The following is a 26,062-nucleotide window of genomic DNA, read 5'->3' as shown; positions in this document are numbered from 1 at the left end:
TGGCTGGGCTCCCTCGCCCACTTGCTTGCTTACTCAGAGGCCGCCTCATCTTCTTGCAACCAACAACCCCCTGGCCAACCCCAGAGGCTCCATTCTCCTGCAGAGCTTGTAGCCAGGGCTGCTCCAACAAAGAGCCATGCAAGCCTTTGGGAGGCAGAGATGCAAGAGGGCATCAGAGGAGGGAGGGAAGGAAAGAGGGACAGAGGCCAGTATTGCCCGCGGCACCCCTGGCCATCATTCATGGCACCTCAGGGTGCCACGGCACACTGGTTGAAAACCACTGGTCTAAATAACAGTGCAATCCTATGCATGTCTACTCAGAAGTAAGCTTCGCTAAAGCTAATGGGATGTATTTTCCTCTGCATGTAGAAATGCGACCAAAGCGTAAAATATAGCCTGCCTAGATTTGATACTTATCCACCCATTCCAGAGCTCTGGATACATATAGTTTTTAACTTTTTATTGGATTAGTTTTTCACAATGTAAATTTACATTCCCTGAATTCACAGACTTCCACCCTCCCCTCCATGGAGTCCTCTCGTCAACATTTTTCACTGCATATCATGTTTTCCTCTAAAATTTTCATAGTATTCTATTTAAATCCATAGTTCTTTTCACATTACAAGTGTTATTTCAATCCTGCTAATGTTTTTAACTGTTCTTTAACAGTGTTCTTTTAAATATATTACAAACTTCCCCCAGTCTTTATTAAAGTTTTTGCCATCTTGGTTTCTGGTTTTTCCAGTCATTTTGGCCATCTCTGCATAGGCAACAGTTTTGCTGTTGTCTCCTCTTTTGTAGATATTTTATCTTCCTTCCATCTTTGGCCTAGAAACATCCAGGCTGCTGTCGTCACGTACATAAACAATCTTTTCTACTCCCTTGGTATCTCTGCACCTACAATTCCTAATAAAAAGGCTTCTGGGTTGTTTTTTTAATGAATGTTATTTTAAACATCTTTTTCAACTCATTATATATCATTTCCCAACATGCTTTTATCACCTTATAGGTCCATCACATAGGATAAAAGGTGCCCTCTTTTTCCTTGCATTTCCAACACTTATTTGAAGTATTCTTATACATCTTTGCTAATTTACTGGGAGTCAAATACCATCTATACATCATTTCCATATAGTTTTCTTTCTTTACAGCTCCTGCGTCTTTAAATCAAACACTTCCTTTTTTGCAGGTTCAGTCCAGTGCATCGCTTCCTGTTAGTCTGCAGAATGAGTGAGGAATAGCCTCTGATTGCCCTTAAAAATAGCTTCTCTGAATTGCCCTATTTGTTAATTTGATGACGAGCTCCTTCTCACATTATTTTGCATCTGGTGAATCTGGGTCTTGAATTTGAATCCTCTAAACCAGGCATCCCCAAACTTTGGCCCTCCAGATGTTTTGGACTACAATTCCCGTCTTCCCCGACCACTGGTCCTGTTAGCTAGGGATCATGGGAGTTGTAGGCCAAAACATCTGGAGGGCCGCAGTTTGGGGATGCCTGCTCTAAACTGTTCTCGCAAAGCAAATTCACATATTCAGATGCAGCTATCCCTGTCCTGATAGAGTCATGGCTGAACTAATCCTGAACTAATAAAAGTGTCCTAGGTCACTGAGGCCACTTGAACCTCAAGTGACAGCACTGGATCTTAGAGCACCCCCCAAACTATGAGCCTGCTCCTTCCAAATCAAGATGGAGCATCTTCTTCTTCCTCCCTCCTGCTCCTGAGCACATCAAATTATCAAATGGTAGAGTTGGAAGGGACCCTGAGGGTCAACTAGTCCAACCCCCTGCAATGAGGGAATATGCCTCTGCCCCAGACGAGGATTGAACCTGCAACCTTGGATTATCAGTACCATGTTCTAACCAACTGAACTATTCGTGCACAGGTTTAATTAGGCTTTAAAATCCTAATTAGGCACTGGCCCCTAAATCAATCCAGGGTCTGGATCCAGGCCAGATTAGGGCCTATATCATATTAGGGGTGTGGGATGCACAGACCTACCATGGCTGGTGACATCTAAGGCCACTGAGGAGTCCAAAAGAACGAACAGGATGGTATGCTCTTAGGCATCTTCTCTTAGGGCCAGCCTATTCCGAAACTGGGTTTAAAGCCCTATTTGAATGGATCAAGGGACTCAGCTATGCAGCTGCAAATTAAACGTTTTAAGTGTGTTTTAAGTGCAATATACAATGTGAAACTAGATGGCGATGGTGAGCTATGTCAAATCCAATGTATTTTTCAAAACCTTTTTTAAAAATTATTTTAAAAAAGCATTTTCAGAACATTTTAAATGTGTGTTGATTCCACCTCAGAAAATCAGTACCGTGTTTCTCCAAAAATAAGACACCGTCTTATATTTATTTTTCCTCAAAAAACAACAACACGGTGGCTTATTTTCAGGGGATGTCTTATTTTATTTTTTTATTAAGTATGGTACAGTTTAACCTACAAGGTTAAACTGCCTATCACTATGGTTTATTTTTGGGGTGTGGCTTATTTTTGGGGTGTGACTTATTTTCGGGGTGTGGCTTATTTTGGGGGGTATGGCTTATTTTGGGGGTATGGCTTATTTTCGGAGAGGTATAACCCAGGGTGTAATTTGGCTGTTAGGGAGCGGGTGGTGCTGTGGTCTAAACCACTGAGCCTCTTGCGATTGCTGATTGGAAGGTTGGCAGTTCGAAGCCCCATGACGGGGTGAGCTCCCGTTGCTCTGTCCCAGCTCCTGCCAACCTAGCAGTTTTTAAACATGCCAGTGCAATTAGACAAATAGGTACCGCTACAGCGGGAAGGTAAACGGCATTTCCGTGTGCTCTGGTTTCCGTCACGGTGTTCCGTTGTGCCAGAAGCCGTTTAGTCCTGCTGGCCACATGACCTGGAAAGCTGTCTGTGGAAAAACGCTGGCTCCCTCGGCCTGAAAGTGAGATGAGCGGCGCAACCCCATAACCACCTTTGACTGGACTTAACCGTCTCGAGGTCCTTTACCTTTTTACCTTGGCTGTTAGATTTCTAAGATCCCCAGGAAGGCACTGGCCATTTTGCTCAAACATTACTATATAAATTGTAAATAATAAAGCATCATTCAGCTTTAAGTGGCAGGGATACCTGGGAGCAAAAAGGAGAATGAGCTCTCTCTCTCTCTCTCTCTCTCTCTCTCTCTCTCTCTCTCTCTCTCTCTCTCTCGCTCTTGTCTTTTGTTTTATTTCTGCTTTTTAGTTTCCCGCTGGATCCCCGTCTGCCATTCTGTAAAGGGTAAGGAAACGGTTACCATGTGCAATGCGCAGCAATCCTCTCGCCTCTTGGGCTAGGGCATCAGAGGCTTACAAGTGCATGACTTGGGTCTCCATGCTCCAGCTGGAACAAAACGATGGTGCCTCCGGCCTCTGCAAGCAGATGATGGATGTCCATTTTATTAGGTCTATGGCTGACTGAATGCAACAAGATCAGCACAAGCCTAATTTACTCACCCTGCCAGCCGTAAAAAGGTATTACATAAGCAGCTGCCCAACGAGAGAGAAAAAGGAAATGGATCAATACATTGGAAACAGTGGTATGGGAGTTCCTGTACAAGTAGCTGTTTGGTGGACAGGCAAATTGCATCCTTTGGTAGACCCAAAAGTCACGCAGAGGCTTTGGGTTCGAGAAATCAGAATGGCTGTAGTTGTAATATAAGCCACAGAGCATGGGCTCAGAAATACTCTGGAATATACAATCCAGAGCTCGGAAAATGGCAAAGATACTTTCTAAAATGTATAAGATGTTGTTAGAAAGGTACACTAAAGATGAAGAGGTTAAAGCAGTAATTGTACATTGGCAAGGGATTTTGGATATAATACTCAACTCTCTTCATGGGAGAAATGATGGAGAGAGGATTTGAAATTTACAGCATGCTTAAAAGTGGGGCTCATCTTATACAGGCATAGGCAAACTCGACCCTCCAGATGTTTTGAGACTACAATTCCCATCATCCCTGACCACTGGTCCTGTGAGCTAGGGATGATGGGAGTTGTAGTCCCAAAACATCTGGAGGGCCAAGTTTGGGGGTGTCTGGTCTTATACATGGATAGTGCATAGGGTGGACGTTTGATTGGTTGCTGCCATAGCTGTCAGTGACTATTGGGCTTCTTATTGGTTCCTGCATCAATGGCTGGTGTTGATTGGCTGACGCTGCAGTAATTGGGCGGACGTTTGGCAGCTTCTGCTGGCGGTGGGACAGACGTGAGACTGATTTTTTGATGCGTGCAGGCGATTTTTGGCAACCCCCCCTAAAAAAAGCTAAACAACCCTGGGTAACCCCCCCCAAAAAAGTTCAACAACTCTGAGCCCATTTTCTTAAATTTGAGTCTCCCCCAAATAGGGGGCATCTTATACATGGGGGCGTCTAATACACGGAAAAGTACAGCAAATCCACCAGTAATATGTTATTTTTTGCATCAATGACGTGTCTCAGAATACATCCTAAAAAAAACACACAAAAAAAAACTCTCGTGATCCCTTCCAACTCTACAATCCTATGGTTGTCTGGCTCCAACCCTGTGTTGTATCTAGTTCCACCTTCAGAAAAATATTTGCTCCTCATTTCTAGAAAGTAGGGATGCGTATACTTGGGCTAAAACCACGGTTGTTTACAAGTGATTTTGCCCCTAGTGAAAGTAGTTTAAAATCCAGTCTTAATGATAGACCATTTTGCATCCCTGAGTGCCTCTTCCTTTCTAGGTTATGATCAGATAAAGAATGTCACAAAGTCTCAGCATGATGGATTTTGTTTCCACGGCAATCCACAATATTGACTATGGGTACTTTCTGTTTATCAGGCTCAGACTGGGCCAGATTGAGTTCTGTGGAAAATATTTATTTGGCAATTACTGCCAGTTGGATCATGAAAATGTATACTTTATTGGAGGGTTGTTGGTTTTTTTTTTTTTTTTTTGGAGGGGCGGATTGTCGTTTTATTTGGAACTAATTGGAATAAGATGGTTTTTCCTCAGAGTGACATAACTGAGTAAAATCAACCGGCTTTAGCACTCATATTTACTCTCCCTTTTAAAAAAATAAAAAATAAAAAACCTCATTTTGCCAAACAGGAAGAAAGAAATTCTAAACCTGTGAAAGTGACAGAGATGGCTTGGAATTCCTTTAACAGATTCCAGTTTCTGCAGCCTTCCTCTCTACCTGTTTCTGCAATGTGGATACAGTGGTACCTCTACTTACGAATAACTCTACTTACGAATGTTTCTACTTACGAATGGAGCTCCATCCGCCATTTTGGATGCGGTTTAGATAGGTTTTTTTCTACTTACAAATTTTTAGATAGGGTTGCTTCGACTTACGAATTTTTTCTCCCAATGCATTCCTATGGGATTCGACTTACAATTTTTTTCTACTTACGAATGTGCGTTCGGAACACATTAAATTCGTAAGTAGAGGTACCACTGTATATTTTTCAAAGAAAGCATGCTTTTAGAGCATCCCTAATTTGCACACTTTATAATGGATGTTAAATATGGATGGACAAAGTACACCCGCTTTGGAATTTTCAGTCTGTGCTTTAGCTTACTGCAAGAAAAGAGATGAGGATCCATAATTCTTGTAAGCCTGAGGTCTGGAACCCCATTATAGCAAAGAGGATCTGGATGCATATAAAAATGCAGGCTTCCAGAGTCCATTTGCTTCATGCCAATTTTTCACCTACCTTCCAATTCCTGTTTCAAAAGTCTGTATTTTGGGACTGTCCTGAAGTAACTACAAGTAAATATAGCACACACACACACACACACACCAAATGAGAAAGCGGGGAGATCAGTGTCTCTTTAAGAAATTTCAAATGTATTATTAAATTGTAGTAAGCGGTGGATAATTTTTAGCACACAGGGCAATGAATGAGGATTGGCTTTTATTTTGGGGGTTGCTGAGTGAGCGGCTTGTGTTTTTAGCCTTGTATCACTTTCTGTCCATAATCCTCAGTCCTATTTAGATCCGTAGAGGCATTAACAAGGGAGGTGTTGCAGAACAGAGCTCACCTCCAGGTATGGAGGTGATATTTTGTTATGCTTCCTATGTGCTATAACACCTCTTGCTGCGGGTGCGACATTGAGAGAGCGACTTGGAACAATCTGCGGGTGAACAGCTTTGGGTGGTTTCAGGTTGGTAGCGAGATGCATCATTGCAAAGTGGACCAAATCCGTATGTCCTCTCCTACATTGATATGAAACGCAAAAGCAATTCACTTTTTTTGTTGAAGGTGTAAGCAATATTATTGCACCAAGGGGCCACGGGACTTTGGAGCAGACAGGTTTATTCTTCATAATGGCACAATGCTTTCTCCATTCAGCCCAACTCCTAGCAATTGTGCTATTTGGTGCAAACTCTAATGATTTAGTCGCCTGCCCAGTAGGGGAAATAGGAAGCCCCAAACATATATATATATATTTAGATGTCCTTTTTATGCTGAGATTCATAGAGAAACCATTGACCCTTTGCTGAAGAGTCTCGCCGATCTTCCAGACAAGTCTAAACTTAATTCTCTCCTCTTAGGCCAGGCACCCCCAATCTTCGGCCCTCCAAATGTTTTGGACTACAATTCCCATCATCCCTGACCACTGGTTCTGTTAGCTAGGATTCATGGGAGTTGTAGGCCAAAACATCTGGAGGGCCCACAGTTTGGGGATGCCTGTCGTAGGCAAAGATTACGAGACGACCTTGCTGGTAGCCAGATTCTGTGCCCAGATTTGTAGGCACAGATCATACTCTAGAATAAAATAGCTTACTAGGGAAAAGCTGGAGTCCCCTTTTGGGGCACCTTGGGATCAATTTTTATGGTAGCCCAAATCTCAGACGTACAGATGTATGCATATATTTCAATTTTAACTTATGAGCTATTGCTACAGTCTATTCTAATTTTATCTTTATGAATGCTGTCACTACTGTGTTATGCGAGCTGGTCTTGGACCTAATAAACTATTATTATTATTATTATTATTATTATTATTATTATTATTATTATTATTATTGCCCTGTTAAAAAAATTCAAGTCAATTTCTCATTGCTTTCTCCCCCTTAAATCCAAATTTGGAGAGCCCTGTTTAAGGCTGCAATCCTTTTGAACTCAGTCTGACACTTTCAGTCGCAGAATGGGGCCTATTAAATCATTTATGAAGCACTTTTTTCAAGCTAGAGGTACAAATTTGGGTGACAAGTGCTTTAGTTTAGCCCTTCATTTAATGAATTACATTATGTTAATAAGTGCTTCATGGAATCATAAAATTGCAGAGCTGGCAGGGGCCACAAGAATCATCTAATCCAACCCCCTGCAATGCAGGAATCTTCAAAATGATATTTTAAAAAACACCACAGTTTTCTTTCTATCAGATATAAAGTGAAATGAGAAACAAAAGCCCTGTTGTTTTTAAATGTTATCTATATTGGTTGTAAAATTGGTGGACTTATCAATCAAGTATTAGAAACCTAAATCAAAGCCAGTCTTGAAAATGTAGTGAAATAATTATCTAGATAGACGAGCACTTCTCTTCGTTACATTTTACATCCATCTTTCAGGCAATGATTTCCTGGCTATAAGAATATGCTGCGTGTTGCTGCTCACTCTGTAAGTCAAAGTCGATTTACTTTTGAGAATTTGTTCCGTCAGCCTTTCGAGGGAGGTAAAAATGGTCCTTCCTTCCGTTTCTGGAAAAAAGAAAAGCGAGGTTAGAAAAAAGAGGGAGAGGGATATTTAAAAACCCCGGGTTTACCTTGTCTTTTCCAGATCTGGAAAATGTTTTATTGGGCGGTATGAGTGCAGCCCACGACAATAACAGCCCCAGCAGAGAGTGATGTTGGTTCCTCCAAACTCTCTCGCAGAGAAATGAGTCCCAGAGCTCCTTGCAAAGTAATTGGTCTAATTAGGTGGAAGGAAGGAGCGCCTTTAAATTCCTCGGAAATTAAGACGCGTCATCCACTTAACATCTTAACATCTGCTCCTGCCTCTCCCCACTGTACGGGGCTGAAGGACAGCTTACTGCCGGGTCTTTGGGGCCATCTTTCCACCCACCTGCCCCCAAACTTGTAAGATACTGACCGTCGCTCTGGGGGAATGAAGCATCTATGGCAGCTGCCCCCATCATTATTCCTCAATTTGATGCATGTTTGCCTGGGTAAGTAAGAACAAACTCTTGGCTCCTTAAGAAAATGATAGGACAGCAACGTACGTCTAAGCTTTGTTAGTAATCCTTCATAATGTGGCCTTGCAACTGTTTCTTGATAACTGTGCAAATAAATACTGCTTGCTGGCTGTCCCCCCCCCCTTAACAACCCCCCCTCCCCGCTGATTGTATTATTACCTATAGTTCCAAGTGGACTGTTATTGATTCTTGATCTGTGATTAGAATGATAACTAATTTCATTTCATTTTCACTTTTTTTTCTTTGAACTTTGCTGTTCTCTTGCAGCAAGTAAGTAATTATTTCATTATGGCTTCTTAATAAATTTCATTATGGCTTCCCTGAAAATCAACATGTTTTAGAATCTCCAATAGATTGCTTAGGGATTGCCTGGAGGTCAAAGAGGCTCATTTTGCAGTTAGTGAGCATTTCGTGAAGGCTCATTCAACAAGAAGAAAACTTCAGACTGTCTGGTCTGGTGGGATCTTGATTAATTCGTTTTCTGCGTGTTATATATATGGGTACATCTGTAATATGTTAACTGATTCATAGCCATTTGTATTATTAATAAGATAGTACAGGATCCCTTAAATATGCCCATAAACTTTCCAAAATGTAGATGTGATCTATTAGCATAATTGGATATATTGTGAACTCAGATTATTCCCTTCAGGGTTGATCTTTGCTTTGTACTTCATCTGTTTGTGATCTAAAGAATGCTTTTGTTTGGGGTTCTGTTTTCTTTTCAACCTGCAGCTCAGGCAAATTACGCTCCCTATTTCTTCGACAATGGAGCTAGCAGCACTAACGGGAACATGGCACTTCTCAGCCTTTCGGAAGACACAGCTGTCGGTCAGTCTTACGATATAGCCCACTCCTTCTTAAAAATAACAATATTAATTTGCTGGTTTCTTTTTCATTTGTTAAAAACTGAGAACAGAGACTCAGTCGTATTTGTGCAGGTTGTGTCCACCTAAAAACTCTTTTTGTCTTTAAACTCAATGCACTTATATATAAATGAAATGAGTTAAATGGGTCATTTGTGTAAGTAGCATTCATGTGCGTTCAAATGCATGTGTGTGTACCCTATTTTGGCTGTAATTTTGCACAACGAATGGGGACACTCAGCCAATTCAATGAGGCCTGGGTGAGCATTGCGATGCAAGTGTTTGTAAGCATGAATTTCCATTTCCATTGGCCCTGCACTCTTAAGCTTGTTTCTGGAACTTTCTTGCTGGAATGAGTTATCTATCTGGTATTTTCCACACAATTAACGCACAAGGGATTTGCTATAGGGCAGGGACATTACACTCAAATGGGTCAAACGCAAAACTCTACTTCCAACAGATGCCCGACTTTCTTTAACCAGAAATTTGCCAGTTAGGGGACCGGAGTTTAATATTTTTTAATCATTCTCTCATAAATCAGTCTAAACATGCCAGTCTTCCATATTTTGCCTACCCAAATTCCTTCACCAAAACCATGGCTGGCACCCATCACCAGCTTTCCCTTCCTAGGCTTGAACACTCCTTAGCAGTTGAATGCCACCATCTTAGCCTCTTTCCACCTGCCTGCCCTCCAAAATGTTCCTTTCTTGTGCACATCCCTGCACTTTCCAGACATCCAGGTAAATTCCTTTTCTTCCTGCACTGTGCCACAACCCATTCCGGCAAAGGGTAAGAAGCTGGGAAGAGTCATTTGGTCTGTCAGGACAACACAAGGATTATGCATCCCTCCTCCCACCAACGTGAGCGCAACACTCGCTCCCAGCAATAACGGTAGGTGGCCTATTCCGATTGGCTACGTGCAAAATCCTCTCGCTCACTACACGATTCTCGATTGGCCAGGATCATGTGGCGAGAGAGAGAGAAAACAACATGATGGAGGAGTGGATCACCCTGGCTGTGAAGTGCCACAGAAGAAATGAAAAAGCTACAATAGGGGTCTTGTAGACATTTTGCACCCCCAACTCCCCCTCCCACTTTACCCCATACTTTTTGTGGGCATTACTTGGGACCTACTATGTCTAGAGTGGCTGGGGAAACCCAGCCAGATGAGCGCCGCAACCCCATAACTGCCTTTGACTGGACTTAACCATCCAGGGGTCCTTTAGCTGTTTACCTTTTTTAGCTTTCACATTCCTACTGTACTTCCTGTTTTCCCTTCTCACCTGTCCAGAATTTTACCTTTTTCTTGGGCCTTTCCTCCAGAGTTTTATTCAAGGCTTTTTTTCCCCCAGCCGGAACTCACCAGAATTCAGTTCCTCTCAGGTGGTCGTCTTTGCCATTCTGAGAGAACCAGGGAGGTGATAATGGCGAGTTCCAGCACCACTTTTTCTAGAAAAATAGCACTGGTTTTATTGCTCCTCACTGTACCTCTGATATATTGACTAGGTAGGTAGATTAATGCCAAGATTCAGTTTCAGCTCACAAATCATAATGGACCGAGGAAAAGGCTTTTGTTTTCCCCCTGCCCCAAGGGATGAAGACTGCTGTGTTTGCTTCTGTTTCCATTTGCTGGCGCCTACAAAGATAAGACTAATTTTAAATTCACTTTTCTTTTCAGCAAGAGGAGGCAGAAATGCCAAAGATAGATTTTTTTTAATTGGTGTTAATTCTGCACTGGGAAGTGTTCCCTGGGTGTTAATGATATGGAGAGCTTGTGCTGAGAAAGGTGTAAAAATTATCAGTCAGACACCAAGCCTGATCTGGAGGAGAAGCCATAAAACCTTCCCGTTTTAACATCCTATTAACACCCTGGCATTCGCGCAACCAGTGAAACATCGCTTGATATCAGCTTGGGGGAGGGAGGCATGGAAGAGCAGGGGGTTCTTTTGGTGCATGTTTGCTTGCGGAACAAGAAAACAAAACAAAACAAAAACACGAGGAGTCCTTTAACACGCCAAAGGTAAAATATCGGAATTTTGCACCCCTGACAATTTTGCATTCAGGGCAACCACCCCAAGCTACAACACTGCCTCTCATTGTTTATGAAATACTGTGTTTTGATGCATATCCCTCCAAACTAGTTTCAGTCTCAAGTGAGAAAAAGAATGACCTAGGTTTTTTCTTAAAGTCAACAATGTACTTAATTTTTTTCCAAAAAATTTAAAATGTTACTACAGTGGAACTTCGGTTGTTGAACACTTCAGAAGTCGAATGTTTCGGCTTTTGAATGCCAACAACCCGGAAGTGAATGCTTCCATTTTCGAATGTGCCTCAGAAGTCGAATGGCTTCTAGGGAGCCTTTCTCCATTTTTACAATGGATTTTGCTGGCTGGCAATTGCGCCTCGATTGTCGAACGTTTCGGAAGTCGAACGGTCTTCTGGAACGGATTACGTTCGACAACCGAGGTTCCACTGTATAACAACATTGCAGTGGCTCTTCGCAATACCCTCCGGAAGCAAATTTTTCTACAAGGTTCCTAATCGCTCTCTTTCAGGTACACATGTGTACACATTGAACGGAACAGATCCGGAAGGGGATCCGGTAACCTATGGCATGACCTTTGAATCTGGGTCGAGAAAGTACTTTGCTATTGATGAAAACTACGGAAATGTTACACTGATTGAAGAGCTGGACCGTGAGGTACAGTGAAACAATGCGGAATCTATCTGTGGTGTCAGGATCAATTTAAGATGGTTGTTTGTGTCAGCTGTTTGTGGCTTAGTTCCCACTGAGCTGATAACCCCCTACCTGGGCTGTTCACTTAAAATTTCAAGGGGGAGGGCACTCACATAACCAAATGCTTCTTTATGCAATAAAAATACCAAAAACCATACAAAGGAAACTAGAGAAAGTTTAAGCTCGTCTCCCTGACATGCTCATTACTCTGTGCAAAGATTCTGTTTTCTTTTAGGGAGGAAAATTCAACCTGTGGTCCAAAATGGTGCAGTCCAGACTCAGGTTTATTGCCTCCAGTGAAAATTTGGGGCCATATCTATCAGTCGTAGGACAACTGGTTATACCTTCCATTGATTTGGGGGACAAAATGAGTAAAATCAGTGTGAAGCAAATGGCAGAAATATCGATTACAGTGGTACCTCGACATCCGAATGACTCGACTTCCGAAGGTTTCAACTTACGAAGTCGGCAACCCCGGAAGTGTTTTCGCCACGCGCGTTCTGCGCCTGCGCAGAAGTGGTGCAAAATCGCACTCCGCGCATGCGCAAAATGGACGCTTCGACAACCATAGGATTTGACTTACAAAGAGTGCCGCGGAACGGATCGCCTTCGTAAGTCTAGGTACCACTGTATTTTTTAGCTTCATTTAAAACATGGAATTTGAAAATTTGGGTGATTTGGCTTTATTGCAAAAACTTCCTAATATTTGTAAAGAATAGTTGTGGTATAATGTTTCACATAAATAAACATGCTAGAAGTAAAATGTTAGTAACCATAATTATGTCCACCAAATGGATGTTTCCAATAAGTCCACACATTGAAGACAAACTCAATATATTCAAAAGGTTACTCTAAAAACAGTTATAGTCAATGTGGGTATTTACTCAGAATTAATTCCTGAATTCAGTTGGGCTTACTCCACAATAAGTGTACACATGAACTTGCCCGCACTTACTTGGGAGTAAGCCCCATTGCTCAATAGATCATACGTTTAAGCAGACATCCCTAGGTTTCTGCTGTTAATGGTCTCCTAACTCTGTTCTTCAGACATTGTTATATGCTACTTATTTAGCCAGCTAAAAACGATACTAGGTAGAAAGCAAGCAAATATTTGATAAATGTTTTATTTTTACACTTCTAAAAGATCCCATCAACCCTGTGGTGAACAATTCTGTTATTTTCTATTTTAAGAGAGAAGATGAGGTTGAAGTTGTTGTCAGCATCTCAGATGGCTTAAGTACAGTAAGTATTTCAAGAGAAAGGGGTTTTTCCTCATCGTTGCCCATTCACGCTCTATACCAGGGGTCCCCAAACTAAGGCCCGAGGGCCAGATGCGGCCCGTGCGAGCCAATTGTGCAGCCCCCGACGACCCCCGCCACCACCACCCACTCTTATCGGTTGCCCATCTCTGGGTCAGTGCCGGGCCAGAAATAGCTTGAGAATGAGTTATTGACAGTGATTTTTTTCGCATTTCTTATGCTTCTATGGGCCACATATACAGTGTATAAATATATATTGTGACATACACATTTTAAAAATTTCTTAGTGATTTCTTCCTCAGTACTTCAACTGTCCCTTTGTCCTTTTTATTTTTCTCTTTCATGGATGCCATGCTCTTTGGAAGCTTGTTTAGACCAAGTTAATGGCCTTTTAGGCTTCCTCCACGTGAATATTTTTGAATAATAAGAATTATATGTCATGGCGGGAGGGCATGAGGATTTTAGAGGTGCTTAGGTGGGGCATGGCCAAAAAAAAAAGGTTGACTAGACCACTGGTCTAGTCCAACCCCCTGCAATGCAGGAATGTGCAATTGTCCCATACGGGGATCAAACCTGCCACCCTTGAGGAACCCTTGTTCTGATCCTAGTAGTTCTTAAAATGGTTGTCATGAGGGCTAAGATGCAACCAAGCACTGCATGCATATGATCACTCCTTGGTATAAATCCACTTTCCTGGCTAAAATTGCATCATGTTCAACTTTAGGTGGCTGAGAAAGTCAGGATCCTTGTAACAGATGCTAATGACGAGAGCCCAGAATTTACCAACACGCCATACATAGCCCAAGTCCTGGAGGTTGGTGAAACTTAACTTGGTCTTTTTAGCAAATGTGAATAGAGAGGAAATTGGGTTTGGCTGCTCCATGATGAGCATGGCTGTAAGTTTTGCACCGGCTGCTTTTGTGGTAAGATTCAAGCAGTGTTGACATATGCCAATTGCACTTCAAATGAAGGTTTCTGATGAGCTTTGCAATTTGATGATAATATGTCGTTATCCCTTGTCTTGAAAGAAAAGGTGCCGTTATTATTTCATTTCATTTTTAAAGTAAGGTAAAAAGTAATAACAACTACTACAAACTGCCTTGGGGACTGGGAGGCAGCATTCATAGTGATTTCCTGGGCACTAGCCAATCAGTTACAACTGCCCACAATCAGCTTCTCCAGGAAACTGCCCAAATCATTTTATAAGAGCTCGAAAAAGTATGTTTGTATTGATCATTTTGAGAGCATATCTAAAACTATTCCCAGTGCTCTGTAGAGGTTTCATCTGCCAAATGTTATGTCAGTTTTTACCCTGCCTTTCTGAAGACTTTCCCCAAGCTTCAAATTGTACACTTCAGTGCTCAGTGGAGAGTAAAAACAGCTGACTTATGGACATATTCTTCATTGTTCTGGGTCTCTCCTTGTTGCTGCTGTGATTTTGGGATGGATGGGGAAGGAATGCACTTGATTCTCTTTCCCCTTCTTCCCAATGCAATATCTCATTGTTCTCACTCTCTCTCTTTCCTTTCCTAACATATTACCTTCCCATCATAGGAGCTTATTTATATTTTACCAATACCCCCTAATTTTTTATATCGTGCTCATCTCTGATTATGTTATCTGTTTGGATTCACAGAACACACCTTCAGGAAGCAGCATCTTGAAAATTGAAGCCATAGACAGAGACACCGGTTCAGGGGGGAGCATTACCTACTTTCTGCAGGTAAATATTGACTTAGGTGTCCAGGCACCCCAGAAATAAGACAAAGGCCTGAGAGAAAGAGTGGACTAGAAGCACTGGGAGCCATTTAAAATCCATATCATGGTGTCTGTTTGTTTGAGTAACTTCTGACTATGAAGTTAAGACCAAGAACATTAGAACTTCCATAATGATATAATGCAGGAATGAGGACATTTGCCATTCCAGATATTGTTGGACTGCAACTCCCATCAACCTCATCCAGTCACGGATGATGGGACTTGCAGTCCAACAACTTCTAGAGCAGGCATCCCCAAACTGTGGCCCTCCAGATGTTTTTGCCTACAACTCCCATGATCCCTGGCTAACAGGATCAGTGGTCAGGGAAGATTGGATTGTAGTCCAAAACATCTGGAGGGCTGAAGTTTGGGGATGCCTGTTCTAGAGGGTCACTGGTTCCCCATCTATGAGCTCAGCCTGGTACAGCATGAGATAAATATATCCTGAAATGATACTTGCAGGGCCAGGCTGTGCCCCCTCCGCCCAGGTGAGCTACCAATAAAGGAGACCACAAAGTTGAATGGGATTGAATCAGGCTACAACTTTATTGACTACAGAAGAAGTGGTTTGGCATAGCCATTGGGTAAGCATTTATTTCCAGGCTGTCTACTGGAAATGACATCAGGGTCAACCCGGCAGCGAGGATTCCTATGAATTACATTCAGATAGGGGGGTCCCCGCAGGGAACACCACCTCTAGGACCGTTGAGGCCCAAGCCTCTTGTCTGGGCAAATGGACAAAAGCAACTCCATCACAGATCCCTTTAACAGGACCCTCTATTTCTGGAGGGGAAGGCGAGGGTACAACCCACCCCCCTCCAACCCAGGCTAAGGTTACCCAATGCCTAAACCACTAAAAGTTGTGGTGATTGCTACACAGTAGGCGAAACCTCCAGGTCACAGCCAATTCGCCTGGTAGGCAAATTCCTACCCGGCCCCATAAATGCGGCAACTACCACAGCCATAGCAAGGTCAATCCAATGAGTAAATGCAAAATTACTGGAGTTGGTTTGTTCCGATGAAGAAGAGCTGGACATTGGGGGCTGGTGCAGGCTGTTTTAAATCCCCCAAGAGTGGACCTGAGGGAAGCCTGATTCTTCCCTCCAGCCTGCCCCCAGAGAGCCCAGCCCTCTACACCAGCTTGCCATTGGCCAGTTTGGCAGGCTGACGCAAAGCAGGATTTGAAGCTTGCGGTCCAGCAAGGATCAGACCCTGACACGCAGCCCTGCATCGTTGGCGGGAGGAGAGGCACTGGCTGTTCCGCAAAGCTGCCGCACCCCTAAGTGGCCTTGTGTGACTCAGAGGTTAGATGGGTAGACGTCTCCAAATCTCGTGACAACTCGCTGCAGCTGTCTGCCTCAGTTTCCGATTCATAAAATGAAAGCATCACTGATTTACCTCGCAGGGTTACTTGAGACGATGAGTTAGGAAAGGTTGCTTTGTGTACTGAGCTTCAGGCAAAAGTATGGTTTTAATGATACTTTGCCACAAGTGCATCAGTTGCCAGCCAGCTATACACGTCTTAATTTATTTGACTGCAATTGTGTACCAGAGAATGACCCATCTAGGAGGGGGCAATATCTCAGTAGAAACAATTTTGGTTCTTCTAATGGCCCTTTCAAAGAAAAAAACTTCAGTGCAAAAAAAGACACTGTCTACCTGAACTAATAGAGCTAGTAATATAAAAATCTAACAGCTGAATAATTTTGATTCCCACCCAACTAGAGGTAAAAGAATCCATGTGAACCAATTCATTTTCGTCTTTCCTCAGACACTGGAGAGCTCACTAATCAAGTAGCTGCTTCTGAAAGCACAAATATTTAAGCAGGATTAAATCTAATCTACTTATGAGAGAAACCATAAGCTGAGCATTGTGTACAGCCAAGGGAGACAGAAAGGCAATCATTCTTCCTTACTGAAAAGAGATCTTAGCATTTTTCCTTCTCCTTTTTTGAGCAACCCCTGTCCTAGATGTTCCAGATGATTAAGGGGCAAATAATATGGTCTTCTCACAGATTTGCACCACCTCAGAAAGCACACAGTGCTAAGGTGGTGGGCCTCCCTTTTGAACTTTAAGCAAAGTTCTGAAGCCCCTTTTCTTTCACATGGTTTTAAACTTTGGTTGGTTTTTTCTTCCACCATGCTGTTTATGTTTTGGTTCCATTGAAAAGCTCTCGGCTCTATTGTATTTCACTTTATTTTTTTACCGCAAAAAACACTTTGAGCGCCGAAAAGTGGGGTATAATTGCTTTCACAAGTAACACAACAAAATCTCCTTACTGCTAAGCCGTCAGAAGGAGTGTTTCTAGTTGTCCTTTTACCTGTAATGAAACTCTATATTCTGGTAAAGCACATGTAACAGTATAAGAATTGTTATACTGCTAAAAATTGTGGGATGTGTCTAGAGAGGCAGGAAAGGACTGGGAGAAAAAATACACCCTGTGTTTTGATGATGCTGTTACTGTTAAGATGGCAGACTACAGGGCTGTATGCAGATAATTCAGGCATCCCCAAACTCAGCCCCCCAGCTGTTTTGGGACTACAATTCCCATCATCCCTGACCACTGGTCCTGTTAGCTAGGGATGATGGAAGTTGTAGTCTCAAAACAGCTGGAGGGCCAGGTGTCCCATCTGTGCATTCCCCCCCCCTGCTTATGTACCAGGACTTTACTCCCTCTCCTCCCACTCCCCAAATCTGCTCCAGATGGTTGGGAGAACCCATGGAACAGATTTAGGATGCACAGGGGAGGAGAGGGGGTGAACATTTTGCTGCGCAGGCAGAAATCTTTGTGGGGAGAGAAGATTCACATAGCGCTATCCTGCATGCAAATCAACTGTTCTTTATAATAACGTTTGAGTTCACGAGTAAGAATTACGGGAAGTCTGAGAAAATTGCTGAGCTTGCCACAGCATTCATAAATGTCGAGAGCTGGTCCTATACCAGGAGTCAGCAAACTTTTTCATTAGGGGGCCGGTCCACTGTCCCTCAGACCTTGTTGGGGGCTGGACTATATTTTGGGGAAAAAATATATGAACCAATTCCTATGCCCCACAAATAACCCAGAGATGCATTTTAAATAAAAGGACACATTCTACTCATGTAAAAACATGCTGATTCCCGGACCGTCCACGGTCATAAATGTCGAGAGCTGGTCCTATACCAGGAGTCAGCAAACTTTTTCATTAGGGGGCCGGTCCACTGTCCCTCAGACCTTGTTGGGGGCTGGACTATATTTTGGGGAAAAAATATATGAACCAATTCCTATGCCCCACAAATAACCCAGAGATGCATTTTAAATAAAAGGACACATTCTACTCATGTAAAAACATGCTGATTCCCGGACCGTCCACGGGCCGGATTTAGAAGGTGATTGGGCTGCACCCCTGTCCTATACTATGTGCCCTCTGCCTCTCAGATCCTTTTGTCACCAGCCCCTCCTCCATGTTTCCAGATTGGCACTTGTAGAGAGAACAAGGATTTCAAAATGAAGTATGTTATAGATTGCTTGCTTGCTCCATCAAGTATGCAAGTAGATAAATAGGTAATGCTGTGGCAGGAAGGTAAACAGCGTTTCCGTGGGCTCTGGTTTCCATCACAGTGTTCCGTTGCACCAGAAGTGGTTTAGTCCTGCTGGCCACATGACCTGGAAAACTGTCTGTGGGCAAACACCAGCTCCCTTGGCCTGAAAGCAAGATGAGCGCTGCAACCCCATAGTCGCCTTTGACTGGACTTAACCATCCAGGGGTCTTTTGCCTTTACCTTTAACCATCAACATAACTCTTTCCCTCTTGTACTTCCCCCTTCTTTGGACAGTGCAAATAAATGGGTACTCACAATGGGGTGAGCACAGGAACCTTGGCGGTTGCAGAGCATAATGTGAGTAGAGTCTCCTCACTCAGAAAAAGACCCCCGACAATTAGGGATGCGGGTGGCGCTGTGGTCTAAACCACAGAGCCTAGGGCTTGCCGATCAGAAGGTCAGCGGTTCGAATCCCTGAGACTGGGCGAGCTCCTGTTGTTCTGTTCCAGCTCCTGCCCATATAGCAGTTTGAAAGCACATCAAATCAAAGTGCAAGTAGATAAATAGGTACCACTCCAGCAGGAAGGTAAATGGCATTTCCATGGGCTGCTTAGTCATGCTGGCCACATGACCCGGAAGGTATCAGCGGACAAACGCCAGGCTCCCTCGGCCTATAGAGCAAGATGTGTGCCGCAGTTCCAAAGTCATCCGCGACTGGACCTAATGGTCAGGGGTACTGAAATATACTCGGAGTCGAGAGTGAATTTCATGCTCTTTATTCAGCTCATATTCATCAAGGAGAAGAAGAGAAGACGAATGGCTCTTTTCCCAAAACCATCTGCTTATATACATTATTTACACAATGGGCCTTGCGTGATTGGCTACTTCAGGGCTACACCTGTGGGCCAATTATATTGTGGATTGACTTCTGCCTGCAGCCTGATTGGCTGCTCCTACAGGCCAATCAGGTAGCAGATTCACTTCTGCCAGCCGCCTGATTGGCTGCTCCAGCAGGCCAATCAGGTTGCGGATTCACTTCCACCTGGAGTTGGATTGGGTAGCTCCCGCTGATTCTGAATCCTATTGTTCTAGGATTCAACTCAGTACATAACACCCCTCCCCTCTAAGTTCCAGTCCTGCCCGGGAAGTTGCATTCGTAGTCCCCAAGGTCTGCTGGCCGCCTCCGTGTGCGTTGTGGCCTGGGGTGTTCCTTGGTCAGGGGTTCTGGTTCTGGCTCGTGTTCCGAGGCTGCTGGCTGTGCCGGGGCTGTCTGGTCTGGCGCCACTGAACCACTAGGTTGTGACTCTGGTTCCGGTGTCCTTCCAGCCTCGGGGCGCCCCTCTGTGCCTACTGCTTCTGCTTCCCCTGCCCACCCCTCTCGCTCTACAGGCCTCACTGCCCTGCTGTCCCCTTGGGACCCCTCTGTCCCGCTCTCCTCCCGGGTTCCTCCTGGGAATCGTCGCCGTAGCTGGTCGCAGTGGCGGCGCCAACATTGCCCCCCTTCCGTTAGTACCTCGTACGACACGGGACCGGTCACCTTGGTGACTGTGGCGGGTACCCATGCTGGGCCTGCCCCAAAATTCTTTGCATACACTGGGTCCTGGGCCACAAATGTCCGGGGGTTCCTGCCTTTCCCCACCACTACCTCATCCTGAGCTCTGTCGGGGTGAAGTCGGTCCAGTCTAGTTGCAAGGCGCCGGCCCATGAGTAGTTCAGCTGGGCTCCGGCCCGTCGTTGTGCTTGGGGTGCTGTGCTGTGCTAGAAGAAATGCGGCAAGGCGGTATTCCCAGTCCCCTTGTGTTATGCGGCGGAGGCTGTCCTTGGTGGTCCGCACCATGCGCTCCGCTTGGCCATTGGTGGCAGGGTGGAATGGTGCTGAGCGGATGTGGCGGATGGCGTTCTGCGCTGTGAAGGTCTGGAACTCCTCTGACGTGAATGCGGTTCCATTGTCCGAGACGAGGGTGTCAGGGAGCCCGTGGGTTGCAAAAAGCTTACGTAGTACCCGAATGGCTGCCGCCGTAGAAGTGGACGGTACCAGTGCGACCTCCAGCCATTTGGTGTAGGAATCCACCACTATGAAGAATGTTTTTCCCTGGAAGGGGCCAGCGAAGTCCACGTGCAAGCGTGACCATGGATGTCGGGCGGACTCCCAGGGCTGGACTGGGGCCCTTGGGGGATCCGGGCGGGATTCTTGGCAGGTCTGGCAGTGTTGGACCCATGCCTCTATCTCTCTGTCAATCCCCGGCCACCACACATAACTCCTGGCAAGGGCCTTCATCCTCACTACCCCTGGGTGTGTCTCGTGTAGGGCTGTGAGGACCCTTTTGCGGAGGGGCTGGGGAACAACAACCCTGCTTCCCCATAACAGGCACCCCTTGTGGGCCGACAGTTCATGTTTGCGATTTGTGTAGCCAGCGAATTCTGGCCCGGGGCTGCTGCTGGGCCATCCTCGCCACACCCAGTCCAGGACCCGGGAGATGACCCTATCTTTTGTGGAATGGTGCGCAACTTCTTGTGCCTGAATGGGTCGGTCGGGAAGCAGCTCCAGGGTCATAACCTCTTGCGCAGGCGCTGGGTCGGGGCCTGTTTCTGGTAGTGGTAGCCTGCTGAGTGCGTCTGCGTGGCCCATCGCCTTCCCAGGGCGGTGGATTAGTGCATACTGGTAGCCGGCAAGGAAAATTGACCACCTGAGGACACGTGGAGACAACACTTGGGGGGTCTGCTTCTCGGGGGCAAACAGGCCAAGCAACGGCTTGTGGTCAGTCACTATGGTAAAGGGCCGCCCGTACAAGAAATCATGGAATTTTTTTACGCCCTTCACGATTGCCAGACCCTCCTTGTCAATCTGTGAGTAGTTTCGTTCGGCTGCAGCAAGCGTCTGGGAGAAGTATGCCACCGGCACCTCTCTTCCATCCGGGAGTTGGTGTCCCAGGACAGCGCCGATGCCATAGGGAGAGGCGTCGCATGCCAGCACCACTGGCAGCCTCTCGTCGAAGTGTGCCAAGACCGAGTTCGAGACGAGCAAGTCCTTGACTGCCTGGAATGCGGCCCTTTGTCGCTGGCCCCACACCCAAGGGGCCCTTTTATCTAGGAGTCTGTGTAGGGGCTCCGCTACCGCTGCCTTATGGGGAAGGAAGGCATGGTAAAAGTTCAATAGTCCCAAGAATGACTGAAGTTCGGGCTTGCTCTTGGGCGCTGGGGCCTCACAAATGGCCCGTACCTTGTCACCGGTTGGATGGACCCCTTCTGCGTCCACCTTAAATCCCAGAAAGTCCACCTGCGGCACTCCCAGTAAACACTTTTCCCGCTTCACCTTGAGGCCCGCCGTCTGGAAACGGTGCAGGACGGAGCGGAGGCGGTCCTCAAATTCCTCTGGTGTGGGCCCGGCGATCAGTACATCATCGAAGAAGGGGGTGACGCCAGGAATCCCTTTAAGGAGAGAGTCCATTAGATTCTGGAATATGCCTGGTGCCACGCTAACGCCAAATTGCAGCCGCTTTACTCTGAATGCCCCTCTGTGCATCACAATCGTCTGAGCCTCTGCTGTGGCTTCGTCCACAGGCAACTGTTGATACGCTTGGGCCAAGTCCAGTTTGCCAAAGATTTTTGACCCAGCCAGGGTGGCGAGGACATGGCTGACCACTGGCACTGGGTATGCATGGGCCGTGAGAGCCTTGTTTATGGTGCATTTGTAGTCTGCACAGATGCGGACCGAACCGTTAGGCTTGACGGGTGTGACAATTGGAGTTTCCCAGGGGGCGTTGGGCACCGGCTCCAGCACTCCTTGCTCCACGAGCCGGTCCAATTCCTCGTCTATGCGGGGTTTCAGGGCGAACGGGACCCGGCGGGCCTTGTGCCTGATGGGTCGTACAGCGGGGTCTAGCTGTAGGGCAATGGGGGGTCCTGTATATCGTCCCAATGCCCCATCGAAAACCCCTGGAAACTCTTTGCATATGGCGTCCACGTCCACTTGTAAGCTAGTGCGGTTCACCCCGGTAACGGCTAGCCCCAGAGGTCCAAACCATGCCAGTCCCAGTAAGCTAACGTAGGGGCCCTTAACTACCAGCAAGTCCAATTGTTGCTTTCGCCCTCGATATTGCACCCTGAAGGTCCCCACCCCCATTGTAGGGACCTTACGTTTCTGGAAGTCCCGGAGGGTGAATGGGGCCGGCCTTAGTTTGGGACCCCCATTAGGGCACAGTACCCTTAATGTTCGGGACGAGATTATGGATAGAGTTGAACCCGTGTCCAGCTCCATGCGGCATGGGGCTCCCTATATCTGTACCTATATATAAATTTTCTCTGTGCTGGGATGGGGCAACTGGAATACCTGGTAGTCCGTGATCTCCGTCGAGTTGCCTTGGTGCATGGTGCCGTGTGACCTGGGGCTCCTGGGTCGGTCATCTGATGCTTGTCGACGGGTGAGTCGAGCCCGACACACCCGGGCGATGTGTCCCAACTTTCTGCACTGCCTGCACTCTGCGTTGCGGAAACGACAGGTCCTCCTCTCGTGGTTCTCCCCGCAGCTTGCACAGTTCCCTCCTTCTCGTCGAGGCTGCTGTGGTGTGTGTGCTGCTTGAGTGCGCCGCTGTACTCGGTGTACTTCCTCCCTGTCAAATTCGGATTCGTCAGTGAGGTCTTCGTGGTAGACCCTCGGTTGGGATGGCGGGGCCGGTCGTGCCTCTTGTGTTGACCTCTCGGTGGCTTCGGTTGCCAGGGCTTCCTCCAGAGCAATCTGGAACGTGAGGTCTTTTTTGGCGTAGAGGCGTCGTTGCAACATCTCGTCCCTCAGGCCACCGACGAGGCGGTCACGAAGCATGTTCTCCAACTCTGAGAAGTTGCATAACCGGGCGGCTTGGCGGAGGGAGGTCACAAACCCAGTTATGGTTTCCCCCGGGGCTTGCCGCTTTGCGTAGAAGGCATTTCGGCAAGCTACCACCGAGGGCTGTGGTGAAAAGTGCTCCTTCAGCCGTTCCATTATTGTTTTGTAAGAGACGGTAGCGACATCTCTAGGTGCAAGGAGAGCCCGGGCGATTTCAAACGTCTCCTCTCCACAGACGCTGAAGAATGTCGCCCTCTTCATGGCATCGTTGGTGACTTCTTTCGCTTGCAGGAGGAAGTTGAAACGGGCGGCGTACCCTTCCCAGTCTCCTGATGCTGGTTTGAATGGCAAGAAGCTGCTGTCGGTTGCCATTCTGGGTTCCTTGGGTCCTGGAGCTGAAGCCTGGATGCACGGTGCGATGCAGCGGTGCAGCAGGTGGCGGTGCTGCGGTGCAGTGCGTGGTGGCGGTCAGCTCAGCAGGATCCCACCTTCGTCGCCAGTGAAATATACTCGGAGTCGAGAGTGAATTTCATGCTCTTTATTCAGCTCATATTCATCAAGGAGAAGAAGAGAAGACGAATGGCTCTTTTCCCAAAACCATCTGCTTATATACATTATTTACACAATGGGCCTTGCGTGATTGGCTACTTCAGGGCTACACCTGTGGGCCAATTATATTGTGGATTGACTTCTGCCTGCAGCCTGATTGGCTGCTCCTACAGGCCAATCAGGTAGCAGATTCACTTCTGCCAGCCGCCTGATTGGCTGCTCCAGCAGGCCAATCAGGTTGCGGATTCACTTCCACCTGGAGTTGGATTGGGTAGCTCCCGCTGATTCTGAATCCTATTGTTCTAGGATTCAGCTCAGTACATAACAGGTACCTTTACCTTTATGCCCTACTTTAAAGAGAATGGTCCTCTATTTTGAGGGCTGTCAGGTCATAGAAAGGGAGAGCTTTGAGGAGCAATTGGCAGCTGTGGGCCAGCAGACTGAATGAGTGACCCGAGTCACCCGGTGTCTTCCCCAGTATGGTGAGAAGCATTGAGCTCCTATTTAAACTATATCAATTATTTCTGAATTTGTGCCTCTACATAAAATTTTGCACATGCCGATTGGTGTCCTCTTTGGGTAATGCAAATCTTCTTTCTTGGCAATGGGTAATTGGCCACACTACTGTCAGAGGGGATGAATTCTGTGCTTGCTCCAGTTCGCTTCAGTCAGTTGACCTACTGAAGATTAAAACTCATTTGTCTCAAGGAAATTCACATTGTGCAGAGCGCTCGTTCTTTTTGCGGGCAGCCGCTTGTTCTCTGTGTTGCCATAGTAGGTCTTGTTCTTTCAGAGCAAATAATATGAAGTTGGTTTCTGACAGCAGGAGGATATCAACCTATGCATTAAAGACACACGCAATCTTACATTTCTTTTCTTTTCTTCTAGAACATCCATACAAATAAGTTTACTATAGATCGCCACAGTGGTGTCCTTCGCATCAAAACCGGGATCACTCTTGACTATGAAAAATCAAGAACTTATTTTGTTACTGTGGTGGCAAAGGTATTTATATATTCTCCTGATCATACTTTTCCAGCTGTGGGGAAAACTGTACAAGGGCAAGGAAAAGCACGCAGGTGATAGAAATGGTGTGAGATCTAACAGGCCCAAAATAGCTTGTGACATCTAATCTTTTCTCAACGGTGGATCTACAGTACGTCTGCCAGTCTATCAAAGCAATCCTCGAGAAGTCTTTCTGTGATTTCTCCTGGGGTTTACAGTGAAGGACATGGCCTGAGTATCTTTCCGTATTGTGAGGGACAGGGGATATCGCGAAGTCCCTCCCCTCCTGAGTTCAAGCCCATCCCCGAGCACAGGGGAAAGCAGAGAGAGTTCCGATTCCAATGGGGAAGCAGGAAGTCGTGTCCGAGGCTCAGGCAAGGTAGAGGAGCCAGGGTCCCAGGTGGGACAGGAAGGGGCGAATAAGGGGGGGGGGAGACCCATCCCCCAACTCCGGAATTACGCAGAAAGAGGAGGGGAAAGAGGATGGGTCTGCCAAAGCTTTTGTGTTGGAGAAAGACGCGCCAAAAGCCATTCGGAGGTTCTGGAACCGACTGACCACATCACTCCGTGTAAATAGCAATGACTTCAGCACTGTAAATACGCAGCACCAATAAAAGAATAAAATGCAGAGCTGCGTAGCGTCGTTACTCTGAAGTAGCCCACTCCGGCCACTGTGACAGCACCTCCGAATCCTTTTTTGGGCTACTTTGGAGTTGCCGGGATGAGCGTGTCAGAGGCGGAGAGATGGCGGCAGATCGCGGAGCAAGCCCAGCAAGAACTGCAGCAGCTGTCGCTGCAGGCGCAGGGGGAATTGAAGGCAGCTAAAGAAGAGACTAAGAAGGTCCAGGACGACCGGCTACAACTTGCGGAACAGGTGAGAGCGCTACAGGAAAGAGAGCAGGAATTAAGGGCGGTGGCGGTAGACCTCCAAAACAAGCTGGATGCAGAGAAAAACAAGGCGGGAGGGGCACCCCAAGTCCAAGTGCTGCCAGGAAGGAGAGCCGGGACCCTAGTAAGCAAGTTCAATGGAGACCCGAGGGAATATCAGGGCTTTGAGACTGAGATTGTGTATGCTCTTGAGCTGCACCACGATGAGTTCCCTGATGATGAGCACAGGGTAGCGTTTATTGTGGAGCACCTTAACGGGGCAGCCAGGGAGTGGCTAAGACCGTTAATCGCAACAAAGAATCCTTGCATGAAGAATGTCAAACTATTTCTAGAAGGTTTGAAAACGATGTATTCGTCCGATAGTCATATGGACCAGACTAAGGAGGAACTTCATAATTTACGCCAAGGAAATATGACAGTTCGCGCGTATTGGGCGAAATTCACCATGCTGGTGCACAGATTGGGGTGGGAACTGGAGTCACCCC

General features: G+C 46.1%; 1 protein-coding gene across 1 annotated transcript in view; it reads left to right on the top strand.

Annotated features, from left to right (window-relative positions):
• The first annotated feature begins 8,085 nt into the window (after window positions 1–8,085).
• The window catches only part of CDHR1 (cadherin related family member 1), a 57,134-nt gene continuing 39,157 nt past the window's right edge, over window positions 8,086–26,062 (top strand). The window contains exons 1-7 of the mRNA XM_060274204.1: window positions 8,086–8,146; window positions 8,909–9,004; window positions 11,595–11,740; window positions 12,968–13,018; window positions 13,760–13,849; window positions 14,672–14,758; window positions 24,573–24,689. Of these exons, the coding sequence (XP_060130187.1) occupies window positions 8,086–8,146; window positions 8,909–9,004; window positions 11,595–11,740; window positions 12,968–13,018; window positions 13,760–13,849; window positions 14,672–14,758; window positions 24,573–24,689 (648 nt within the window). The remainder of the gene's footprint in view (window positions 8,147–8,908; window positions 9,005–11,594; window positions 11,741–12,967; window positions 13,019–13,759; window positions 13,850–14,671; window positions 14,759–24,572; window positions 24,690–26,062) is intronic.

Source organism: Zootoca vivipara, chromosome 5, assembly GCF_963506605.1.
Source record: "Zootoca vivipara chromosome 5, rZooViv1.1, whole genome shotgun sequence".
In the NCBI taxonomy this organism is placed as follows: domain Eukaryota; kingdom Metazoa; phylum Chordata; class Lepidosauria; order Squamata; family Lacertidae; genus Zootoca; species Zootoca vivipara.
This window is presented reverse-complemented; position numbering and strand designations above follow the sequence as displayed.